The sequence below is a fragment of the Lampetra planeri genome, chromosome 5 (genome assembly GCF_965212315.1).
Source record: "Lampetra planeri chromosome 5, kcLamPlan1.2.h2, whole genome shotgun sequence".
NCBI classification, from domain to species: domain Eukaryota; kingdom Metazoa; phylum Chordata; class Hyperoartia; order Petromyzontiformes; family Petromyzontidae; genus Lampetra; species Lampetra planeri.
Genome location: NC_136111.1, coordinates 4,066,334 through 4,085,463, shown reverse-complemented (window position 1 = coordinate 4,085,463; position 19,130 = coordinate 4,066,334). Strand labels below are relative to the sequence as shown.

Sequence of the window (19,130 nt, the reverse complement as noted above, 5' to 3'; positions counted from 1 at the left end):
TGTATTTGTATGGGGAACGGTGGCGCAGTGGTTAGCGCACCGCGTTATGAACCCTGTAGACACCCGAGTTTGATTGCCGCTCACGGCCAGAACCAGTTCCTAGGTCGACTCAGCCGTGTGTAAACATCGTTACTCGGGAGACAAAGGCGGCCGGGCGTGGTGCTGGCCACCCACGCCTCGCGCGCTGTGCCGGCCTTCATAGGTGCTCGCAAACAGCACTTGCACCAATCGCCTATTGCAGGCAATTGTGTCAGTCCGCGTGTGCTGCTGGAAGTCCCTCCCCTGCATTTTCTCGACGCTCATCCGGCACCACGGCTCCCTCCTCCTCCTCCACCCCCCATATAAACCTCCTCCCCGAGGCGACCAGACAGACCACTCGCCTCCACCCCCCAACAAGGGCAGCAGACGACCCAGGGCTCGGCATCGTCTCCCACCACCACCACCCCTCGTGTCACACACAGGGTGACGCGTCTCGTCACACCGCGGCGGCAGTCAAGTAAGTGTTGCTGTGCCCTGGTCCAGGTACGACATCGCCCGTCACACTCGCCATCGGAAGAGGAGGCGGAGTGGTGTAACGCCGTCCTCAACACGAATGTCACATTTGAACGTTGGGCGGGGTTTTTTGTGTTTAAATATATACACGCGCAGAGGGTGCTTTAAAAAAAATGTTGACACTTGCGAGAATTTGCGACAACGCCACACGGAACGAGGCCTCGGGGCCTCTGGGGACCACCTCGGGAAGATTCCGGGCACGCGTTGACAACGAGGGCGAACAAGTGGAGGCTCTGACTTTTTGAAGCTGTTAACATACATTTGTTAACGCGTTGCAGTGTATCATCCGTTCTTTTAGCGTTAAAAGCGATAGTTTAAGCGTTAATATGTTTTTGAATCACCCTGTGTATATGCGCACTGTAAACACACGCGCGCGTTCTGCCTGGCAATGTTCAAAGCCCGCGTTGCTCTGGCGAAGAGGAGACTTTGAATTCACACCCACACAAAAAGCTACGAAAATTGTCGGCTTCGTGCATGTAGTCACCCACCTCCGATTGGCTACGTGCGGTGCGATAGAAGTTCAACATACAATGATTGTGTTGTTTTATTACGCTCACAGATGACTGTATTATTAACGCCCATTCATCACCACGCATACGCGCACGCCAAACAACACAAACCAGCAACGTCAAACCGTGCTCACTCACACGGAGCAAAGATAAAGATCAGCCGTATAGTCTCAACCGACTTTTGGGGCAGGTGCTGTTGGCGAGCACCTATGAAAGGCCGGCACAGCACCTTGGCGGATACCAACCAAAACTTTAGACGCACAATCTACAACTCCACGCGCACACACACACACACCGACCGTGCAGAATCATACCACGAATTCACACACCCATCATATACACCACACACACACTAAAACCAACACTGGACATAAGAGCTTTTTTGGGGTTAGATATATAAATATATAAATGTGTCGTTAAACCCGCCACCACCCGACACAGCCAACTCGTAAGGGTTGTCACGTAAACAGAACGTGGCCAATTCGGCACTAGTACAGCACTAGTGTATAGTGTAGTATACTAGTACAGCACCACACCGGCGTGTTGGAGAGCCAAGCCACAACATTTACAATCTGAGTACGACGTTTCGCCAGTAATTACAACTAGCTTCACCAGGCGACAGCCAGATTTGGACACGAAACAACCACAAACACACGTTCACACAGACACACACCAAACAATCCATGACACATCTCGGCACACATCTTCCACACACGATACATACACTGCACACGCGTCAACCCACAGTGCAATTGACGATTGTGTTGGGTTCGTTTGACATTCAATGGAATGCTTTCTTTCCGACAAACCATCCACACCACGACCTTTTGTCTCAATGGGGGTTTACAAGTTAATCTGGATCTGTATTTTAAATGCGTAAATATATAAATTATTTTTTTTACAGTTGAAAGAGACAATTGATGTTGGGCTTAGGAAGAGACTCTCATTGTTAACGTATTTACAATGAGGCCCTTGTTGGCGTGGTGGCATTGTGGCTGCGATGCATGCCCGTCGTCTGGGGACACGGAGTTAGGGTCGGTGGACCGCAGAGAGACGGGTACCCATTGCGTGATGTTGTGGAGCACACCTCTGACCTGTTAGGCTGTGAGTAAGTGCGCAAAGAAGGATGCACAGCAAGTAGGTTAACGTGCGGGCCCACTCTGAGGCGTAAATCGTGAGTGGTTTTTTTTTCTCGAAAAGGCAGTTTCCTGAAGCCTGCAAAAACACTTAATAAGGTAATGGTCTCAGATCCAAAACAGGAACTTCCTGAAAAACTGTTTTAAGTTGTTGGGTTTTTTTTGAACGAACAAAGTGCTCATAAATAAATTAAATATTTTTTTGGAGTGTGATTAATAATAATTAAAGTTGTACCATTTCAACTTGAAGAGAAAGACTCAGCCTCAAATGAGGGCCTGGTGCGGTGTGTAAACATCGCCACTGGGGAGACAAAGGCGGCCAGGCGTGGTGCTGGTCACCCACCCCCTCGTGTGCCATGCCGGCCTTCATAGGTGCTCGCTAACAGCACTTGCCCCAGCAGTCTGCTCAGGCTATGGGGGGGATATTTGTCTTATTTAATCTTCTGGTTAAACACATGGGTACAAACGACGTTGAGTCACAGAAGAAGTTAGGAAAATTTTAATGGAAAAAATACATCACAAGTTTTTTTTGTAAGTAATGGTCGACAGAGTTGACTCACAGGCTCTCTGGAGGCTCATAACAGCTTTGTCGGAACAATGAGCCAACAATTGAGATCTGGCTTTAAACCTTGGGCTCCAGCCACAAATTACGTAGCAAATTTATGATCTCAACCCAGTGACCAATGACCACACCATACATGTGAAAACCATATATAAGAAATTCATTTTGTACCTCCACATGTAAATAAAATTAATATTTAGTCCGTCAACCTCTAGGCTTTCCAGAGCAATGTAATCCAGCAGCATTTATTTAAGCAAGCAAACTGTGGACCGGTTTCGACCTTCGAGGTCTCATCAGCACAGTCGTGCTTGTTAATCGAATGCTGCCAGGTATTATTGGCAAGAGCACTTCATGTAAACGACAGGACCCCGTTCAAAACAAAAGCAACATCGTACACAAACTCATTATGCATTGTTGTGCCGCCTGATAACTGAATTGCACTTTAGTTCAACACATTCCAGCTCTGATGACTACATATTTTGGCTATGTACAGCGCGAAAGAAGATTCAACATACATGCATATGATATAGCAACTCTTACATGGCATGAAGAAACATCCTCTCGTGTTGTGTAAGAGACCAATGGAAGTGCACTTACAAGAAGTACAGTACAGCACTTAACGTCGTGGTGTCATTTCCCGAGAGCCCCTTCTGGCGAAATGCCAATTTATCGGCCTACTTTATTCATAACCAATGACAACGGATCAATGCTGGGACATAATCCATAACGAGGTGCGGCACCACCCGAAGACGCATCATCGGACAGCCAAACACCTCGGCTTGCCACCTGCCAGATTTGACCCGGACATCGCGGGAATTGGCGTCCGTGTTCGGCTGTCAGGAATCGTTTTGTGCCAGCGATCCGCTGCTCGTGTTCCGCTTTATTGCCAAGATTTTGAAAACTACACCTTGACGGATCGAGAATGACGCGTGGGCTTGGTCCGTTGCAACGTTGGCAAATCCAGCCATGCCGCACAACCACAAAATTCCAACCCGTGGACGTTGTTTAAACACGGTAGTTAAAGCTGTTTTCTGTTGCACAGAGTTGTCGAAAACGACGAGGTTTCAACTTCCAATCGAAGGTGAAACCCAGAGTGGTTGTGATGGTGCAAGTACTGTAGCATTCACGTCAATGTTTCAATACAAACCTTGTGCTTTGACGAATATTCAGCACAAATAACGACGGGGCGTTAAACCGCTCGGCGGGTGACAGTGCCGGTGGGTAAGCGCCTCATCCCGTGGCCCGGGACCGATTTCTTGGCTACGAAATTTCTGTCTGTGACAGTCGGAAGAAAAGCGGAACCCTTGTCGATGAAATTCAAGACTTTGTCTTCCCGTCAACTAAATCCCATGAAAATGGGCGCAAGACTCATTCGGCCACATCACCATGTCTAGACACCCACGTCTCAACAACTCGATGGGATTGGGAGGAGATTGTGAGGCAGGCGAAATAAGTTGTGACTCCTTCCAAAACCTCTGGCCACGCTAACTCTGCGGGGCACGAATGTACAGCCATGCTTCAGTCGACTGCTGGACAAAGGCCTCCCCACAAAGTGTCGGCCGCGGGCATCGTTTAGCTCCCGCTTAACCGTGCTGGTCAGTGCGGGTCAGTAAAGTGGGTGGTCTGGAAGGTCGCACTCGTCACACACACGACGTGTTTGCCACAAATGAACCACAATACTGTACCTTGCTTATCGAGGAGCGTAAACCGTCATGCTAACTCCAGCCATAAATGAGCACCTGATGTGGTGTACGCCCATTTCTTTAGAACTGCTTTTTGTATTTAGTGTGTTTTTCTTTCCCACGCACCTCCGATGGGCGCGGTTGGCTACGTACGGTGCGAAAGAAGTTCAACATACATGTAGAACATATGTAGACGCAACAGGTGAGCGAGTGTGATGCCAACCACTCGAATCCCTCGTGTGCTCTTGAGTCAAGAAAGCGATTACAGGCGCTGGACAGTTTGCTCATCCATTGTAGGAGCAGCCCTGAGTTAGTTGTGAAAACTACACGTTCCTATGGCAGTGCCCAGTCTGTCGAAAAGTGAGACGAACTCCCCCCAAAAAAGGATTTTAATCCACAGCCTTAATTCCCCAATAGTGAGTGGAGCTTGCTGGCCTGAATATGTGATCACTTACATTAGAATCAACATCTTCAGCATTTGGATGAATCCGATGGGCTATGAAGCTCTGTTCACAGATGTCCAGTATGGGCCGGCTAGAAAGTTACAACAACAAATACCAACGATTAAAGTGCAAAAGAGAGAAAATGTAAGAAAGTCACTAAATATATATAAATTATACAGTATAAGTACAACTTGCATAAGTTAATTCCTGCCGATTTTTCAACACGAAATGCAAACTTGGGTAAGGCAGAAAAACAACAACTAAAACAAACAGTCCCAGACCACACCACGATAACACACAGTGCCCATGGCAACACCCATCGGCTGAACGAGGATCTATGTCTCTGTGTCTCTGTGTGCGTGTGCGGTAATGCAGTGGTTAGCGTGGTGTGCAACGAGCCCAGTGTACCGAGTTTCGATTCCCGCTCACAGGCAATACCAGTGACGAATATCTGGACCGGTCCTGGGCCTCCCTTAGGTAGACTCAGCCTCAAATGAGGACCTGGTGCGGTGTGTAAACATCGCCACTAGGGAGACAAAGGCGGCCAGGCGTGGTGCTGGCCACCCACCCCCTCGTGTGCCGCGCCGGTCTTCATAGGTGCTGCTCACTAACAGCACTTGCCCCAACAGTCTAGTAAGGCTATACGGGGGATCTTTGTCTTTGTGCAGAGACGCAGGTGTCCGCAATGTCGCAGTGGGGCGGTGGCGCCGCGTGTGGCGTGTGCAACCAGCGCGTGTACCACGCGGAGGAGGTGCAGTGCGCGGGAGGCAGCTTCCACAAGTCCTGCTTTCTGTGTCGTAAGTGACGATCATTCACACGCGCTCGGTCAAAACCATCATCATCTTTACCACCACCATTACTTTCATAATCAAAACTGCTGCCAATATCGTCATCACCGCCAGCATCGCTATCATCTTCCTCACCGCCGCCATCATCATCGTCATCACCAGAAACATCACTGTCATAATTGCCACCACCATCATAATTACCACTATCATCACCACCACCATCGTTATTATTTCCAGTACTATCATCATCACGACCACCGCTGCCACAACCATCATCATCATAACCATCACCAGTTACGTGGTGTAGCTGTGTAGCTTTTGGAAACAGTGCGAAGATGGCACGTCATGTTTAGTGCTGACCTGATCACGGCTCTTCAGACAGTTGGGTGTCATCACCATCCTACTCACAGTCCATGGGATTTGGGTCACGTACTCCTTTGTTATCTGGCATGTGTTTGTATGTATGTTGAACTTCTTTCTCACCGTACGCAGCCAACCGTGATCATCAGAGGTGCGGCATAGGCAAAGGATGGGTAGAGAGAGAGAGAGAGGGAGGGAGGGGTTGAACATTAAATCGAGGTGGCGAAATTCACTCATCCGGCTTGGAGTGGCAACTGCAGAGGATTGTGATGCGCAACATGAGCTACTCCCCCCCCCCACCCACCGACCTCCCCCATCCCCATCACGCAGAGGTTTGCCGTAAGAACCTGGACAGCACGACGGTGGCGTCGCACGGCTCGGAGATCTTCTGCAAGTCCTGCTATGCCAAGAAGCATGGCCCCAAGGGCTACGGCTACGGGCAGGGCGCGGGGACGCTCAGCATGGACTCGGGCCAGCACCTCGGCATCAAGCCCGACGAGTGAGCGACGCACGCACGAAAGACAAAGATCCCCCGAAATAGCCTCACCAGACTGTTCGGGCGAGTGCTGTTAGCGAGCACCCACGAAGGTGCACAGCGTGCCCCCCGCGTGATGCGCCACGAGCCGGGGCAGCAGTGGAGATGAGCAGAATCCGGTGCTCATTTGAGCGTGGAAACGTTGGGATGGCATTCGCCATTTAGGGATGATTACGCATCCATTTGGCGCAATGGTTTGGACCGAAACGTAAAGCGAATACACCGCCTTTAACGTAGGTTATAATGGGCCATATTTAGAAAAACCATTTAAGCAGATTTTACAAGGTTTTGTCAAATCGGTGCCTCTACACCGGTTAAATCCCAATTCATGTTGACCAATGAAAGGGGCCGGTGTTTTTAGAAGTTTTGATGACGCAGCGGTTGTGTGCCCCCTCTCCCCTGGCGGATCACCGCTGACCGGCGTGGCTCAATCCCCTGGCTCCTCGCAGGGCGCGGCCCGGCGGCTGGGGAGGCGGCAGTGGGGAGTCCGGAGCCTCCAAGGGGGCGGGGAAGTTCGGCGGAGCCGAGAAGTGCTCGCGCTGCGACAAGTCCGTGTACGCGGCCGAGCGCGTCATCGGGGGCGGGAAGGTTCGTGTCTTCTCCTTGCGCCGCTCGATGACGTCGCGTGCGCTCGATGGCACCGCGTGCATGTTCTCCACGGGAGCAAGCTGTGCGAAGTGGTGGCTCGCTGTGCTCTCGGGAGGGCTAGTGACGCCCCCCCCCCACCACCCCCCTTCATGCGAGAGACACCGAGCCGACTAGGTTCTCAAGTGCAGAAGTGCGGTGACGATCTCGGCCCTTCTCACCAATGACTTGACACACACACACATGCAAAATAATACATTGTTATTCATCGCTTATTTTGGCATAGTTCATCTCCGAGGACAACACCTCTTTTTTCTTGCAAAGTTTTTTTGTTTTATCATACTAGCTTTGCACGTCGAATCTTCGTTGCTAAATAATGTATGTTTATTGAACTTCTTTCGCACCGTACGTAGCCAACCGTGGTAATCAGAGGTGCTGGAAAGGACAACAAACTTTACACAAAAAGTTGACGGGAAGACAAATAAACATAGGGGGGACACTGCTGACTGACAGAATAGGTAAAACGTACGCCGGCTCATATCACCCAATTATTCTACATCCTTCAGTCATCAGCAATTGTAAACTTGTGACTGTAAGCGTTCATCTCCCAGCAACGAGTATGAGGGTATAACCAAACAAGGTTTTGGAAGAAGAAAAAAAAACAAATGAGGTTTTGAGTCTCATCAGGCGGGGGAAGGAAAAGCCTTGCAAAAGCATCAACCATCGCTTCCTCTCTCACAAACCCAATCACTCCACTTCCCGCCCTTCTGTGGGTTCTTCTCCAAGCCCCCCCCCCTTCCCCCACGCACCTTGGCTAAAGCAACCATACGACCCGGTTTGGCCGACACTGTCTGGTTTCGGTATCGCGAAGCATTGACAAACACAAAGACCTGATAATTTTTTTGCTCTGGCATCGTGCTTGACTCATCATGCAGGGACTAAAAAGTGGAGCTCCCTGAGCAGTGGGTGGAGCTACGTGGACAGTGGGTGGAGCTACCTTGGTAGTGGGTGGAGCTACGTGGATAGTGGGCGGAGCTACCTTGGTAGTGGGCGGAGCTACCCGAGTAGTGGGCGGGGCTAGCAGTTGCGTGGGCTTGGCTATGGCAAAAGTAGGCGTAGCTGATGGAGGGAAAGGGGCCACACCAGTGGGCCACACCAGGTCACCACTTATCCAGGTTGAGCCTCCAAAAAATAATGCGTTTTCAGATTACTTGGCCGCTGTAAATGTCAACATCATAAGCCACTTCATTGAACTATCGTTTGTGGCCAGGTCGCTTCTGAAAAAGAAGCTGAAATCTCAGTGGTCTTTAGCTGGTCAAATAAAAATATTTTATTTTTATTTGTAGTGATTTGCTTACCTTTCCTATATTTTGCACTTCTATCATGTTTTTGTATTGCTTGTTGTTGTCACTTTCTGACCTGCCCCGCCTCGACTAGACATCTGTGAAAAAGAGCTTTCTAGCTCATCGGATTCCTCCAGTATAAATTAAGATTCCGATTCTCTGTGTTCCCCCAGCCATGGCACAAGCAGTGCTTTCGATGCGCCAAGTGTGGCAAGGGGCTGGAGTCCACGACGGTGACGGACAAGGACGGCGAGATTTACTGCAAGGGTAAGCACGGCGTTCGCTGCCCACGAGGCCCTGCGCCATCGTATCTCGCCAGGTGGCATTGTGCTTAGACGCAATACACCTTCCTCGCCATCTCTCGATGGGCCACGTAGCAGTCACCGTGTGCATGAAGTTCCAACCTGCACGGCAAGAATATGTTTTCTCTCAAGTCACGGTTGTTAAACAGAGGCCGTATTGCGAGGGGTGTCGAGCTGTGATCTCGAGTTGGGTTATATTCTGTGTAATGTTGAACCTTTGACCAATTTACCTGATCGGTCTCGTTAGATATTAAAACATAGTATAATAACAAAATAAAGGAGATTTGGAAAAATGTACCATTAAAGTTTTTATAAGCCTCTGACCAAGCTAAGCAGAGTTGTGCTTGGAAAGTGCTCAGATGGAGCACCACGTCCACAATTGGATGTCATAGGCTGTGGGTCTACGCTGTGGTTAGCAGAGGGCAGTACCCAAATACGTTATACTCCCACATCTATGTTGCTTGCCTTCAAGCCGCACTAATCAGCGTGGTGAAGTGCGGTCATTCAACCTCATAACCTGAAGAGCACGGGGAGGACCTCATTCAGCTGTGGATTGGCGAAAGTAGTGTGAATCTATGAAAAACAGAAACTAAAGCTTTGACTGTTTTTATTTTTGTCAGCTGTTCCTCCCGTCTCGTCATCCCAACCCACTCGCTCCACTTTGCTCCCCTCCCTTTCTCCCGCCGCCTCCCCACAGCGTGCTACGCCAAGAACTTTGGCCCCAAAGGCTTTGGCTTCGGACAAGGAGCGGGAGCGTTGGCCCACGCGCAGTGACGCGTGGGCGACCCCCCCCCCCCCCCCCCCCCGTTTCTCGCGGACGCAGGAGCCGCCGTTCCCACCATCGCTCCGGAAAAAGATCCAGCGGTGGGCGAGGGTTGACACCAGGCCCTTCTTTCGCCACTCCCCTTCGCCCCCACCTTGTCGTCGGCAGCGACGTCCCACATTCTTCCTCGCGTGTCCACGTATGTTGGGGGAGTGCAAATTGACACATCGGCACTCGGAGAAGGACGACGAATACAGCGTGTATTATTGGGGCCCATAACATTACCTTGGGGGCTCCTCAAACTGTGTTAATGATTTTCAATAATCCGACAAAAGTCTCTTAGGCCCCAGAGCAACCTGTAAGATTATCTACTGATTGCACGTGTACGCATGCAATCCAAAGATGATCACACAGGCGAGGTAGATAAGTGTGTTTGAGACTCTTAAATTGCTCCGCTGTGAAGGTGGTTATTAAAAGGGCAGTAGAGCAAGTAGGTTGCTGACCAATCTGCATATAGAGCTTTTAGAATTACTCTTATTTGCTTGTGTTGAGAAATCGAGAGAAACAACGCTGCTGGGAAAAAGAGTGCCTTCACGCTGAATTGAACTTTTCCTGAATAATTATATAGTTTTTGTATATTCAGTGGGCACTCCCACCTCTTCCAAGATGTCTGGTCAGCATGGACGAGTAGGCCAAACACCTTCGAGAGGAACTCCCTAGAGAGCCAGCAGTGGAGGCCTTTCTGCCAAATGCGGCATGAACAAGCGATTTCAGCCCTGCACCTTTACCTGTGCTAAATTTAAATTGCATTCAATAACTTGCGAAATCCCAACAACATCCGACTAAATCTTCCAAAACATCCTTAAGTGTTCCTAACATGTTGTATCGCACGAACCATAACAGCCTTTCAGATTTCAACAAGAGCCCGTTTATTAGAACGGCGCACCGAGTTACAAAACACCTCACGATACCCCCCCTTCACGGCAACCTGGCAACCCAGAACCACATTCTCACGGCCTCATAAATTTAACTGAACGCAGGCTTGCCCATGACTTGCTTCCTGATGAGTTGGGGAGACAATGTTCTCTGGCTATCACGCTCACCATACGCATGTGATTAACGTGTTATGCTGTGGTGATGAATGTCCACTGGCACATGTTGGTGTCTGTAGATTGTTAGCTTACGACTTCTCAAGTGGTGCAGCATTGCGTGAGTCCAGCATGGGTAAACAATATTTGTCAAAGCTTCAGTTGCTTAATCCTGAAATAATTATAACAGCCGATTTTACATTGAAATCAAAAATCTAAATAAATCCATTATAATATAGCTTTATAATATTCAATATTCTTGGTTCTTTCGGTAAATAATAAAAAATATAAAACAATACAATTCTATAATATAAAACAATAAAATTCTAGTGAGAAGTTTATTGTTTTATATTTGTATTATTGTATTGTTTCCCTTCTACGTGACTTTACCGAAAGAACCAAGCATATAATATTCAATAAGTTTTGTTTTATACTATGCTTAAGCATTACAATCGTTACGTTGCAGGATGGCTTGGAGAGGCCTTCATCCAACAGTTGATTGTTCATGGCTGCTGATGATTATGACGATACTAATATAGGATGCATTTTCTGAGACTGCCCCCAGCCACAATAACGTGTAATTTCCATCACTGGATCAGAATCGTATATGAAGATTCGAATCCCCCGCCCCCCCCCCCCCCCCCATGTATGTTACTGTCGGGAAACACTTTCAAATATGTATTTTCAACTATAATAAAGTACTAAGTAAAGTCCATTGTCGGTATTCGATAAATATACGTATATTATTTCATAACTTTGCAGATGATTGTAAAACTAAAAAATGCTGCATCTACTTTATTGCAAGTTTGGTCAATGTTAGACAATGGAAACACAGCACTTTGCTTTGTTCCATTTTCTTTTTTTAATCTCGCAGGATCGTTTACATTCCACAAGTTGTTTCCACATTGCCGTTGAATGTCGAACTGTACAATTTCTGGGGGTTGCGGCCAGATGAGCTGAAGGACCTTTAATATTCCATGAAAAATATGTAGAGTAGTTCACTTGTTTCTAAGCATGTCCGTACAGCAGTTGACCCTTGTTCCGAAGCGCCGTGGCTTTTGGGAACCCTGGCCATAGGGCATTGACCTGATTGGCACCTAATTCTAGATTTGAAGTTTTCGGGACTGCAAGGATTCATACTCTTTGTTTTTTTCGGTAAAGTCACGTAGGTAGAAAATAAATGAAATAAATGAAAACAACTAAATTAAATCACGACGTTTCGGGCACAACACAAGCGTGTGTTGCGCCCGAAACGTCGTGATTTAATTTAGTTGTATTCATTTATTTCATTTACTGATTAGCACCGTTTGAAATCCTACATTTGAATCCTGAGCTTCAGCACGCAATTTAGTCCGAGAGCGTAAGCAAGCGAGGTGATGAGTTTCGTGACTGGTTAGTACTCTGACACTGCCCATTATGAGCCCCCTTAAAAGACAACCGTGCAGACAATGTAGACATCTCTAGCGAAAGTCTGATGGCGAACGGGGTTCGGACACAAGCCTAGCAAGTAATTTGCGAACACTAAAATGTATAATCTTAGGTTCATTAGTTAGATCTCTACCGCAAATACACTAGTTTTGTATCATTTACGTCTGTTGCGCGATGAAACGGGATGACGTGCCGTTGTCGTTGGAGCATTTTCACTTTCATTAAAACCTTACACCAAATGTGTGTGTTGGCAATCTGTGCAGACGCGTGGCTGCAAGGGTTAGGTAGGCTTCTGGAGTAACGTGTGACTTTCATCATGTTTCCATACACTGGTGGTGTGTTCGTAATCGGAGGCTGCCGCTGCGATTGGAAGAAAGAAAGAAAGACAGCCGTGCAGCGATGATGGAGCCATGTGCCACATCTGGATGGATTGCTGCATTTCTGAACTGAGGCATGGCCAATGGCTTGGGGAGGCATTCATCCAGCAGTCGATTGATCATGGACAATATCCCCCAAAGCTACATAGCTGCCTTAATCATGAATATCCACTTTGCCAGTGGTGGAGGCAACGAATCATTTTGCAAGTGGAGCTATGAATTAATAGATTCATAAATACTCATAAATGTTCTTAAATCCATCATCCCGTCGCCTCAAGCTAATCAGTCCTGAGCCTATAAAATGCTTGGATTGATGACTATAAAAGCATGTGTAAGCGGCATTGTTGGGCAGTAGAGGGCAGTGCAAGAAAAATCCATTGATTTTCTGTACTGTACTGTGTTGTTCCCAACTTCACCAACCCGTAATGACCAGTTTGGTGAAGTATGGTTAAATTAAACTCACTCCGCCTGCAAGGTGTGTGTGGGGAATTCCTCGGCAGTGGATTTGCAAACGGAATGTGCATACATGAGTCATGGTAACGGTAGATACAGTAATACAGTTAACGTGTGGAAGAATACATATTTTTAGTTTTCGAATCATATGCAAATTATATTTTGATGGTGAGGGGCCTGAAACGTAATTGGCTAACGTCGTCTTCCCTGAGCCAAGATGGCCACCCACCGGAAGTTAAAAATCAGGATTCCCTTAACCAAGATGGTCACCAACCGGAAGTGTAATATCAGGTTTCCCTTAACCAAGATGGCCACCCACAGGAAGTTAAATAGCAGGATTCCCTTTACCTTTCTTACGTATGGCTGATTTAGATACAGAGCAACAACTACAATTTTACATTCATGCGGTCAAGGCAGGCAAACGCATCATTGCATCGTTATTTGCTGTATGGTGTGTTCTGGATGACCACAGTCGGAGGATTTTTTTTTCGCAGCTGCCATGGTGTCCGCGTCTGCCATGGTGTGTGTGCAGTGGATGCGGTTTAGGGTGGACCGTGAACTTCGTGGACGATCTAAACCTAGGGAATTTGAATCACTAACAATCGCATTGGATTTCCTTTACAAACGTGGCCGCCCATTACCCACGAGGTCCCTGTGCAAGATGGCCGTGGACTACCCACGTGTTTCCTGTGCAAGATGGCCGCCCATTACTGAGGAGGTCCCTGTTCAAGAGGCCGCCCATTACCCACGAGTCCCCTGTGCAAGATGGCCGAGGTGCCTTTGCAAAAGGCCGCCCATTACCCACGAGGTCCCTGTGCAAGATGGCCGCGTATTACCAACGAGTTCCCTGTGCAAGATGGCCACCCACTACCCACGAGTTCCCTGTGCAAGATGGCTATCCATTAACCACGAGTTCCCTGTGCAAGATGGCTATCCATTAACCACGAGTTCCCTGTGCAAGATGGCCGCCCATTACCCACGAGGTTCCTTTTCAAGATGGCCGGCCATTACCCACGTGATCCCTTTGCAAGATGGCCGCCAATTGTCCACAATGTCCCTGTGCAAGATGGCCGCACATTACCCGGAGGTTCCTTTGCAAGATGGCCGCCTATTACCCACAAGTTCCCTGTGCAAGATGGCCGCCCCTATTAAACTGTCGCACTTTAAGAAGACGTCACGGTCCACCAAGACCCGCTCCGTTTCCCATTTGGTGATGGCACGCGTGCTGCACGGTGAGGCGTGGGGGGATTATTCCTCTGGCGTTGCTGTTTAAATACATCCACGTTGCTCCGTTGTTGTCAACGCGTTCATGCATGCCGTCGATCGTGTAAACTTTGTAATGCGTTGCGTAGCGCGTTGGTTAAAGTGGTCTTAACTTTATTACCCGGCGTTTGGTTTGTGTTATCCAACGGAGCCTTTCTGACTAGGCCGCGGGTGAAAATGTTCAACGTTTAAAGTGGAACATTACGTAGGTTTTCTAGCGATATATTTACACGTCGCATCCACACTGTGTGTTTATACAAACTATAGTCCGTTCGTGTTTGCACTCAAGTTTCGTTCTTGGAAGTTTTAGTCGCGGTACTATCCTTCGGAATTTCCGCCTTTTGATTTTAAGGAGCATTTTATTTTATCACAAATATATACGACGGCAAGGTAGCGGTGGACATGCATTTTGGGGAAGCGTGATTTAAACAATAGCGCTACCGTATGTTTGTCAGAGAATGGTTATCGAAATAAAAACGTTACATCGTGTGCAGTATTTAAACCAGCTACGATAAGTTTTCTCTGCCCGTGTTGGCTACTGGTAGCAGCAGTACGCCTGTAACGTCGTGAGCTCTGTTGCCCGTGGCTCTCGCTACTCGCCTGGCCCCGACTGAACCGTGGGGTCTGGCATGCGTGTGGCCACGGAGAGAAACACCCGTGAAAGGGGAGAGGAATCTGCCGACAGGACCCGTGGAGACGTGGGGTACCCTGTGCGATGGCTCCTCACATGCGCGCGCACACACACAAACGCAATTACCCACAACATACAGTTCACACACAACAACAACAACAACCCATACACGCGGTTCGTGAATGGAACTAAAATTGAGCTCGAGGTGAGAGCCCAGCCCAGTCCGTGATGACAAACACTGCGCAAATCTGACGAGCTTCGGTGCCGTGTGATCTAATGGACTATTGTACCTGAGACTGGGCTGTGTGTATCTACCAAGGGCTGAGTTGAAACTATGGATACTGTATGATTTGCCAAAGACCAGTCTAAATAGCTTAATTGTCGAGGTTCTAAACTCGTTTGTACTGTGTATCATTTCAGGCTGTTGGTGGCTCTGTTGACTGGAGGGCCATTCCAGCTCAATATATCCGGAGATTCTCACAAGCTTCGTATTTGTTGTGTCGTGGAAGATATCGATGAAGAATTAAACGGGCCATTTTTTAACTCGGTAAATAGCTACAGAGATGCACGGAGACCACTCTGTCTATGTTGTGTCTCTCTGCTTGTCTCTCAAATTTAGTTCTACCTGATGATTGCTTGTGTTGCAATCGAAACGTCGTATTCTATTTAATTTATTTTCTTTCTACGTGACTTTACCAAAAGAACCAAAGAGTCATTCCGGCAGTCACGAAAGCTTCAAATCAAGTTTGAACTACTGTACTGTTTACTCTAATCATCTAATGTATAGTGTAGTATTTAATGCAGTTGCCAAGGAATAGAAATTCCGGAGTAAAAATGCTGAAAGGGAGGAAAATGTAAACGTTGAAAATGTAGTGAAAAATACTAAAGTAACGGAGCAAGAAAAACTCATACCGAGTTAAAAGGTGAAATTCTAATCCTGAAAGATTAGGCCAACATACCCAATATCTCCATTTCGTGGAGGTCCTTTTGCCAGAAATGTCTTGAGCGAGCAATTGTCGGGATGCAACTTTACCTTACGGATGTAGTTTAACGTTACATTTGTCGTGGAGAAAATGGATGTCAAGAACGACTGATGCAGGAATGTAGGAGGAACATCTTAATTTGATTTACTGTAAAAGATTGACCGAGCAAAAAGAGCTCTTAGTGTTGAGATGTACAGAACTGCTACATTAGGCACCAAGTTTAGATTATCTTTATTCTGAACCATGGAAATGTATTTGCAACATTTGCAGGCTGCTGCTACAAAGAGCAAAATTGTTTTACACTGGATGTATTAATTGTTGGGGTTATTTTACTTTGTAAAGGTTTTCTGCACTGAATGTAATGTAGATTGTATTTTGTACCCCACTTTCCCATTTAAATGTTTTGTTTTCATGGACAATGTTCACTTGATCATTATTAAAAGTTCAAAAGGCAGTGTTCCATGGGTTTTATTTAAAAAATAAAAAGCTATGTCTTGTATTACAGATTACCAGAGATTTTTGGGTTAGATGGCATACAAATATGTCATTAAAACCAACGTCGTACTCTGTTAGTAAATGTTGTGGCTTGGCTCTCCAACACACTAGTGCTGTACTAGTGACGAATTGGCCACGTTCTGTTTACGTGACAACCCTTACCAGTTGGCTGTGTATTTATGCGATCTAACCCAAAAATCTCTGCAGTGAAAATATTTACCAGTTACAACTCCTTTAATAATCTCATTAAGTGCTACAACGTTTAGGCTGCCAACCGATACAGATTTTGGAATTCTCACCTCAAACTTGTGGATTTTTTTTTAGCACTTTTGACATCACTTCATGTGCTGCAAATACCTGTTTTCCACTAAACAAATGGGTCAATCTGGTGCCCAGAAAACCAGACTCTGCTCCAATGTGCTTGTGAAAAATGGGAGTTTGCTAAACTTTCCCAGTACCTGCCCTAAAAAGGTCTGAATATAGCTCAGGACTGACTGCCAATGTCACAATTTGGTTAAAATATTTGTTTCCATTTTCTCACCTCTGCTTCAATACCATTCATGTAAATGATTGATCCATAGTAATCGATGAATGTACACTTTAATGCATTGTAAAACATCTTAATCATTGCATGCCTAATTATGAAAGTGCCAGGAGAATGCAACTCATCCTAAGGTAAGTAAGTACCCTTGCAATGCATAGCCCGAATCTCCAGACTTACACAAGTGTAGTACAGGGTGACCCAAAAAAAACGGGCCCCGTGTACACTTTGTGATATCTCCTTTATTTATTCACCGATTGCCCTTATTTTACAGGACATGGCAGAATCAACGACAGTGAGTACACCAAGACCCCAGTGGGAGCTGGGACAAAGAATACACTGTGTTAAATTTTACTACAAGACAGGCTCGTTCAAGAAAACCCAGGACAGTTTCATGCGTCAGTTCGAATGTGAAAAGGCTCCATCCAAAAGCAGAATTCAGAACTGGGTGGCCCACTTCGAGAAGTATGGGACCGTCGAGAACCTTAACGCTGCCAGTGAGAACCGTCCAAGCCACTCGGGACGTCCCAAGAAGCGAACAGCCGAGCTGGTCGAAAGAGTGAGAGAGTCTCTCCAGCAGAGTCCAAAACGCTCTGTGCGTAAGCGAAGTCAGTCCCTCGGTATGTCCCGTGAGACTTGCAGGAGAGTGCTGGTGAATGATATCAGGGCTTGCCCATACAAAATACATCACGGAACTCCAGGAAACCATCAGGGAGGAGATGAGAGCCATTACCAATTCAGTCTGTAAGAACGTCATGGACAACTTCGTGCTGCGCCTCAAGAAATGCATGGAGCTAAATGGAGGCCATCTAGAACACATGCTGTAGAACAGAGAGAAAAAGGCCAAAGACCCTAGTGTTTTGATTTGATGTTTTGAATATAATAAACTAGTTATGACCAAAGTTTCATTTCATTCGGACAAAACACTAAGAAACGGGGCCTAATTAGAGTTGGGGCCTGTTTTTTTTGGGTCACCCTGTATAACCTGAAACTTGCAACATTGTCGGTGCTTGTGTAAACGTTGTAGTCGATTACTCATTCAATTATCTACAAACGCAAACCAGATTAACTCTTTAGTAATAAACATTTCATATGCACTTAACTGTGCTGCTTTGCGTGGATGAATTAGAAGTGGATCTGCAAAGCTTCCTCCGGTGTCGAAGTTAATTTTCACTTGAGGCTCCTTTGTGATAATGTCCTGGTTATCAGCTGGGTGGCGCGTATGTTGAAAAATGTTCATACCATACATAGCCAACTATTCAGAAGATGAGTTCAAATCCCGGTTGGGGTAAACATTACCCCTCCGAGGTGGATATGAATGCCACTTTGAAAAGTGGGTTTACACAAATCCCGGCCATAAGAAATGGGAAATTACCACTATCCAACACTCATGTGAGTAATGCATGAATATGGGTATAACTTCTTTGGTTCTTTTCGGTTAAGTCACGTCTAAAAATAAAATAATAAATTAAAATAACATTACGACGTTTCGATTGCAACACAAGCAATCATCAGGTATAAAAGAAATAGCAACAAAAAATCTAACTAGAAAACTATAGACAGACATACAAGCAGACAGACATCACAACGGCACACGAGAGAGGACACACATCGGCACAAAGAGTGTGTCCTCTCTCTGCCGTTGTGATGTCTGTCTGCTTGTATGTCTGTCTATAGTTTTCTAGTTAGATTTTTTGTTGCTATTTCTTTTATACCTGATGATGATTGCTTGTGTTGCAATCGAAACGTCGTAATATGTTATTTTAATTTATTATTTTATTTTTAGACGTGACTTAACCGAAAAGAACCAAAGAATAATTCCTGCAGTCACGAAAGCTCCTAAATTAAGATGGGTATAACTTCTGTGATGAGACATGATCAACATCCTATAAAATCAGACTGCACGTCAACAGGCCAAGTCAAATGTAATTGAATTTGACATAAAACAATTCTAAGCCCAATGATTTACCACAGCCCACTGCAGCCATAATGTAATATATACAAGTGGTTATAGAGGCTTGGGAACATGTGTCAAATCAATTATCAATGTTTGATGTATTCTCTTAATACCATCCTTTATGTACATATTATACAATAAGTGCATTGTTAAGGGCTGGTTTGAGAAATCGGGTACCACGATTTGCATTGAAACTTGGCCCCACTAGGAATGTGGAATTTCTACTGACGGGGGATTCCCGAAGTCGTTTAATAGTACTCTTAATGTATCAGCAAGGGGACACTTTGTCTCAAGCAGCAGCGTTAATGCCTTAAGCCCCCAGCTCCAACTGTAAAAGTGTCTCGGTGGCTTCGT

At 46.5% G+C, this 19,130-nt stretch overlaps 1 protein-coding gene, 1 long non-coding RNA gene and 1 other non-coding gene across 5 annotated transcripts; all 3 read left to right on the top strand.

Annotated features, from left to right (window-relative positions):
- The first annotated feature begins 307 nt into the window (after nucleotides 1-307).
- CSRP2 (cysteine and glycine rich protein 2) lies at nucleotides 308-12,315 on the top strand. 2 transcript variants are annotated; one of them, XM_078594148.1, is made up of 6 exons: nucleotides 308-522; nucleotides 5,553-5,681; nucleotides 6,363-6,531; nucleotides 7,017-7,155; nucleotides 8,669-8,762; nucleotides 9,495-12,315. In XM_078594148.1, the coding sequence occupies exons 2-6, from the start codon at nucleotides 5,570-5,572 to the stop codon at nucleotides 9,569-9,571; spliced, it is 591 nt and encodes a 196-aa protein (XP_078450274.1). In that variant the 5' UTR covers nucleotides 308-522; nucleotides 5,553-5,569; the 3' UTR covers nucleotides 9,572-12,315. The 2 variants fall into 2 exon arrangements, with proteins under 2 accessions (XP_078450274.1, XP_078450273.1); XM_078594147.1 differs by having other exon boundaries at nucleotides 310-496.
- A 1,767-nt stretch (nucleotides 12,316-14,082) lies between these two features.
- Nucleotides 14,083-17,921, top strand: LOC144718691 (uncharacterized). Of its 2 annotated transcripts, none has more exons than XR_013585470.1 (3): nucleotides 14,083-14,138; nucleotides 15,221-15,347; nucleotides 17,094-17,921. It is a non-coding gene; the product is annotated as an uncharacterized LOC144718691 (long non-coding RNA). The 2 variants fall into 2 exon arrangements; XR_013585471.1 differs by lacking the exon at nucleotides 14,083-14,138 and adding an exon at nucleotides 14,338-14,374.
- On the top strand, nucleotides 14,745-14,899 carry LOC144719228 (small Cajal body-specific RNA 14). Its single transcript, XR_013585577.1, has one exon.
- Nucleotides 17,922-19,130: the final 1,209 nt, after the last annotated feature.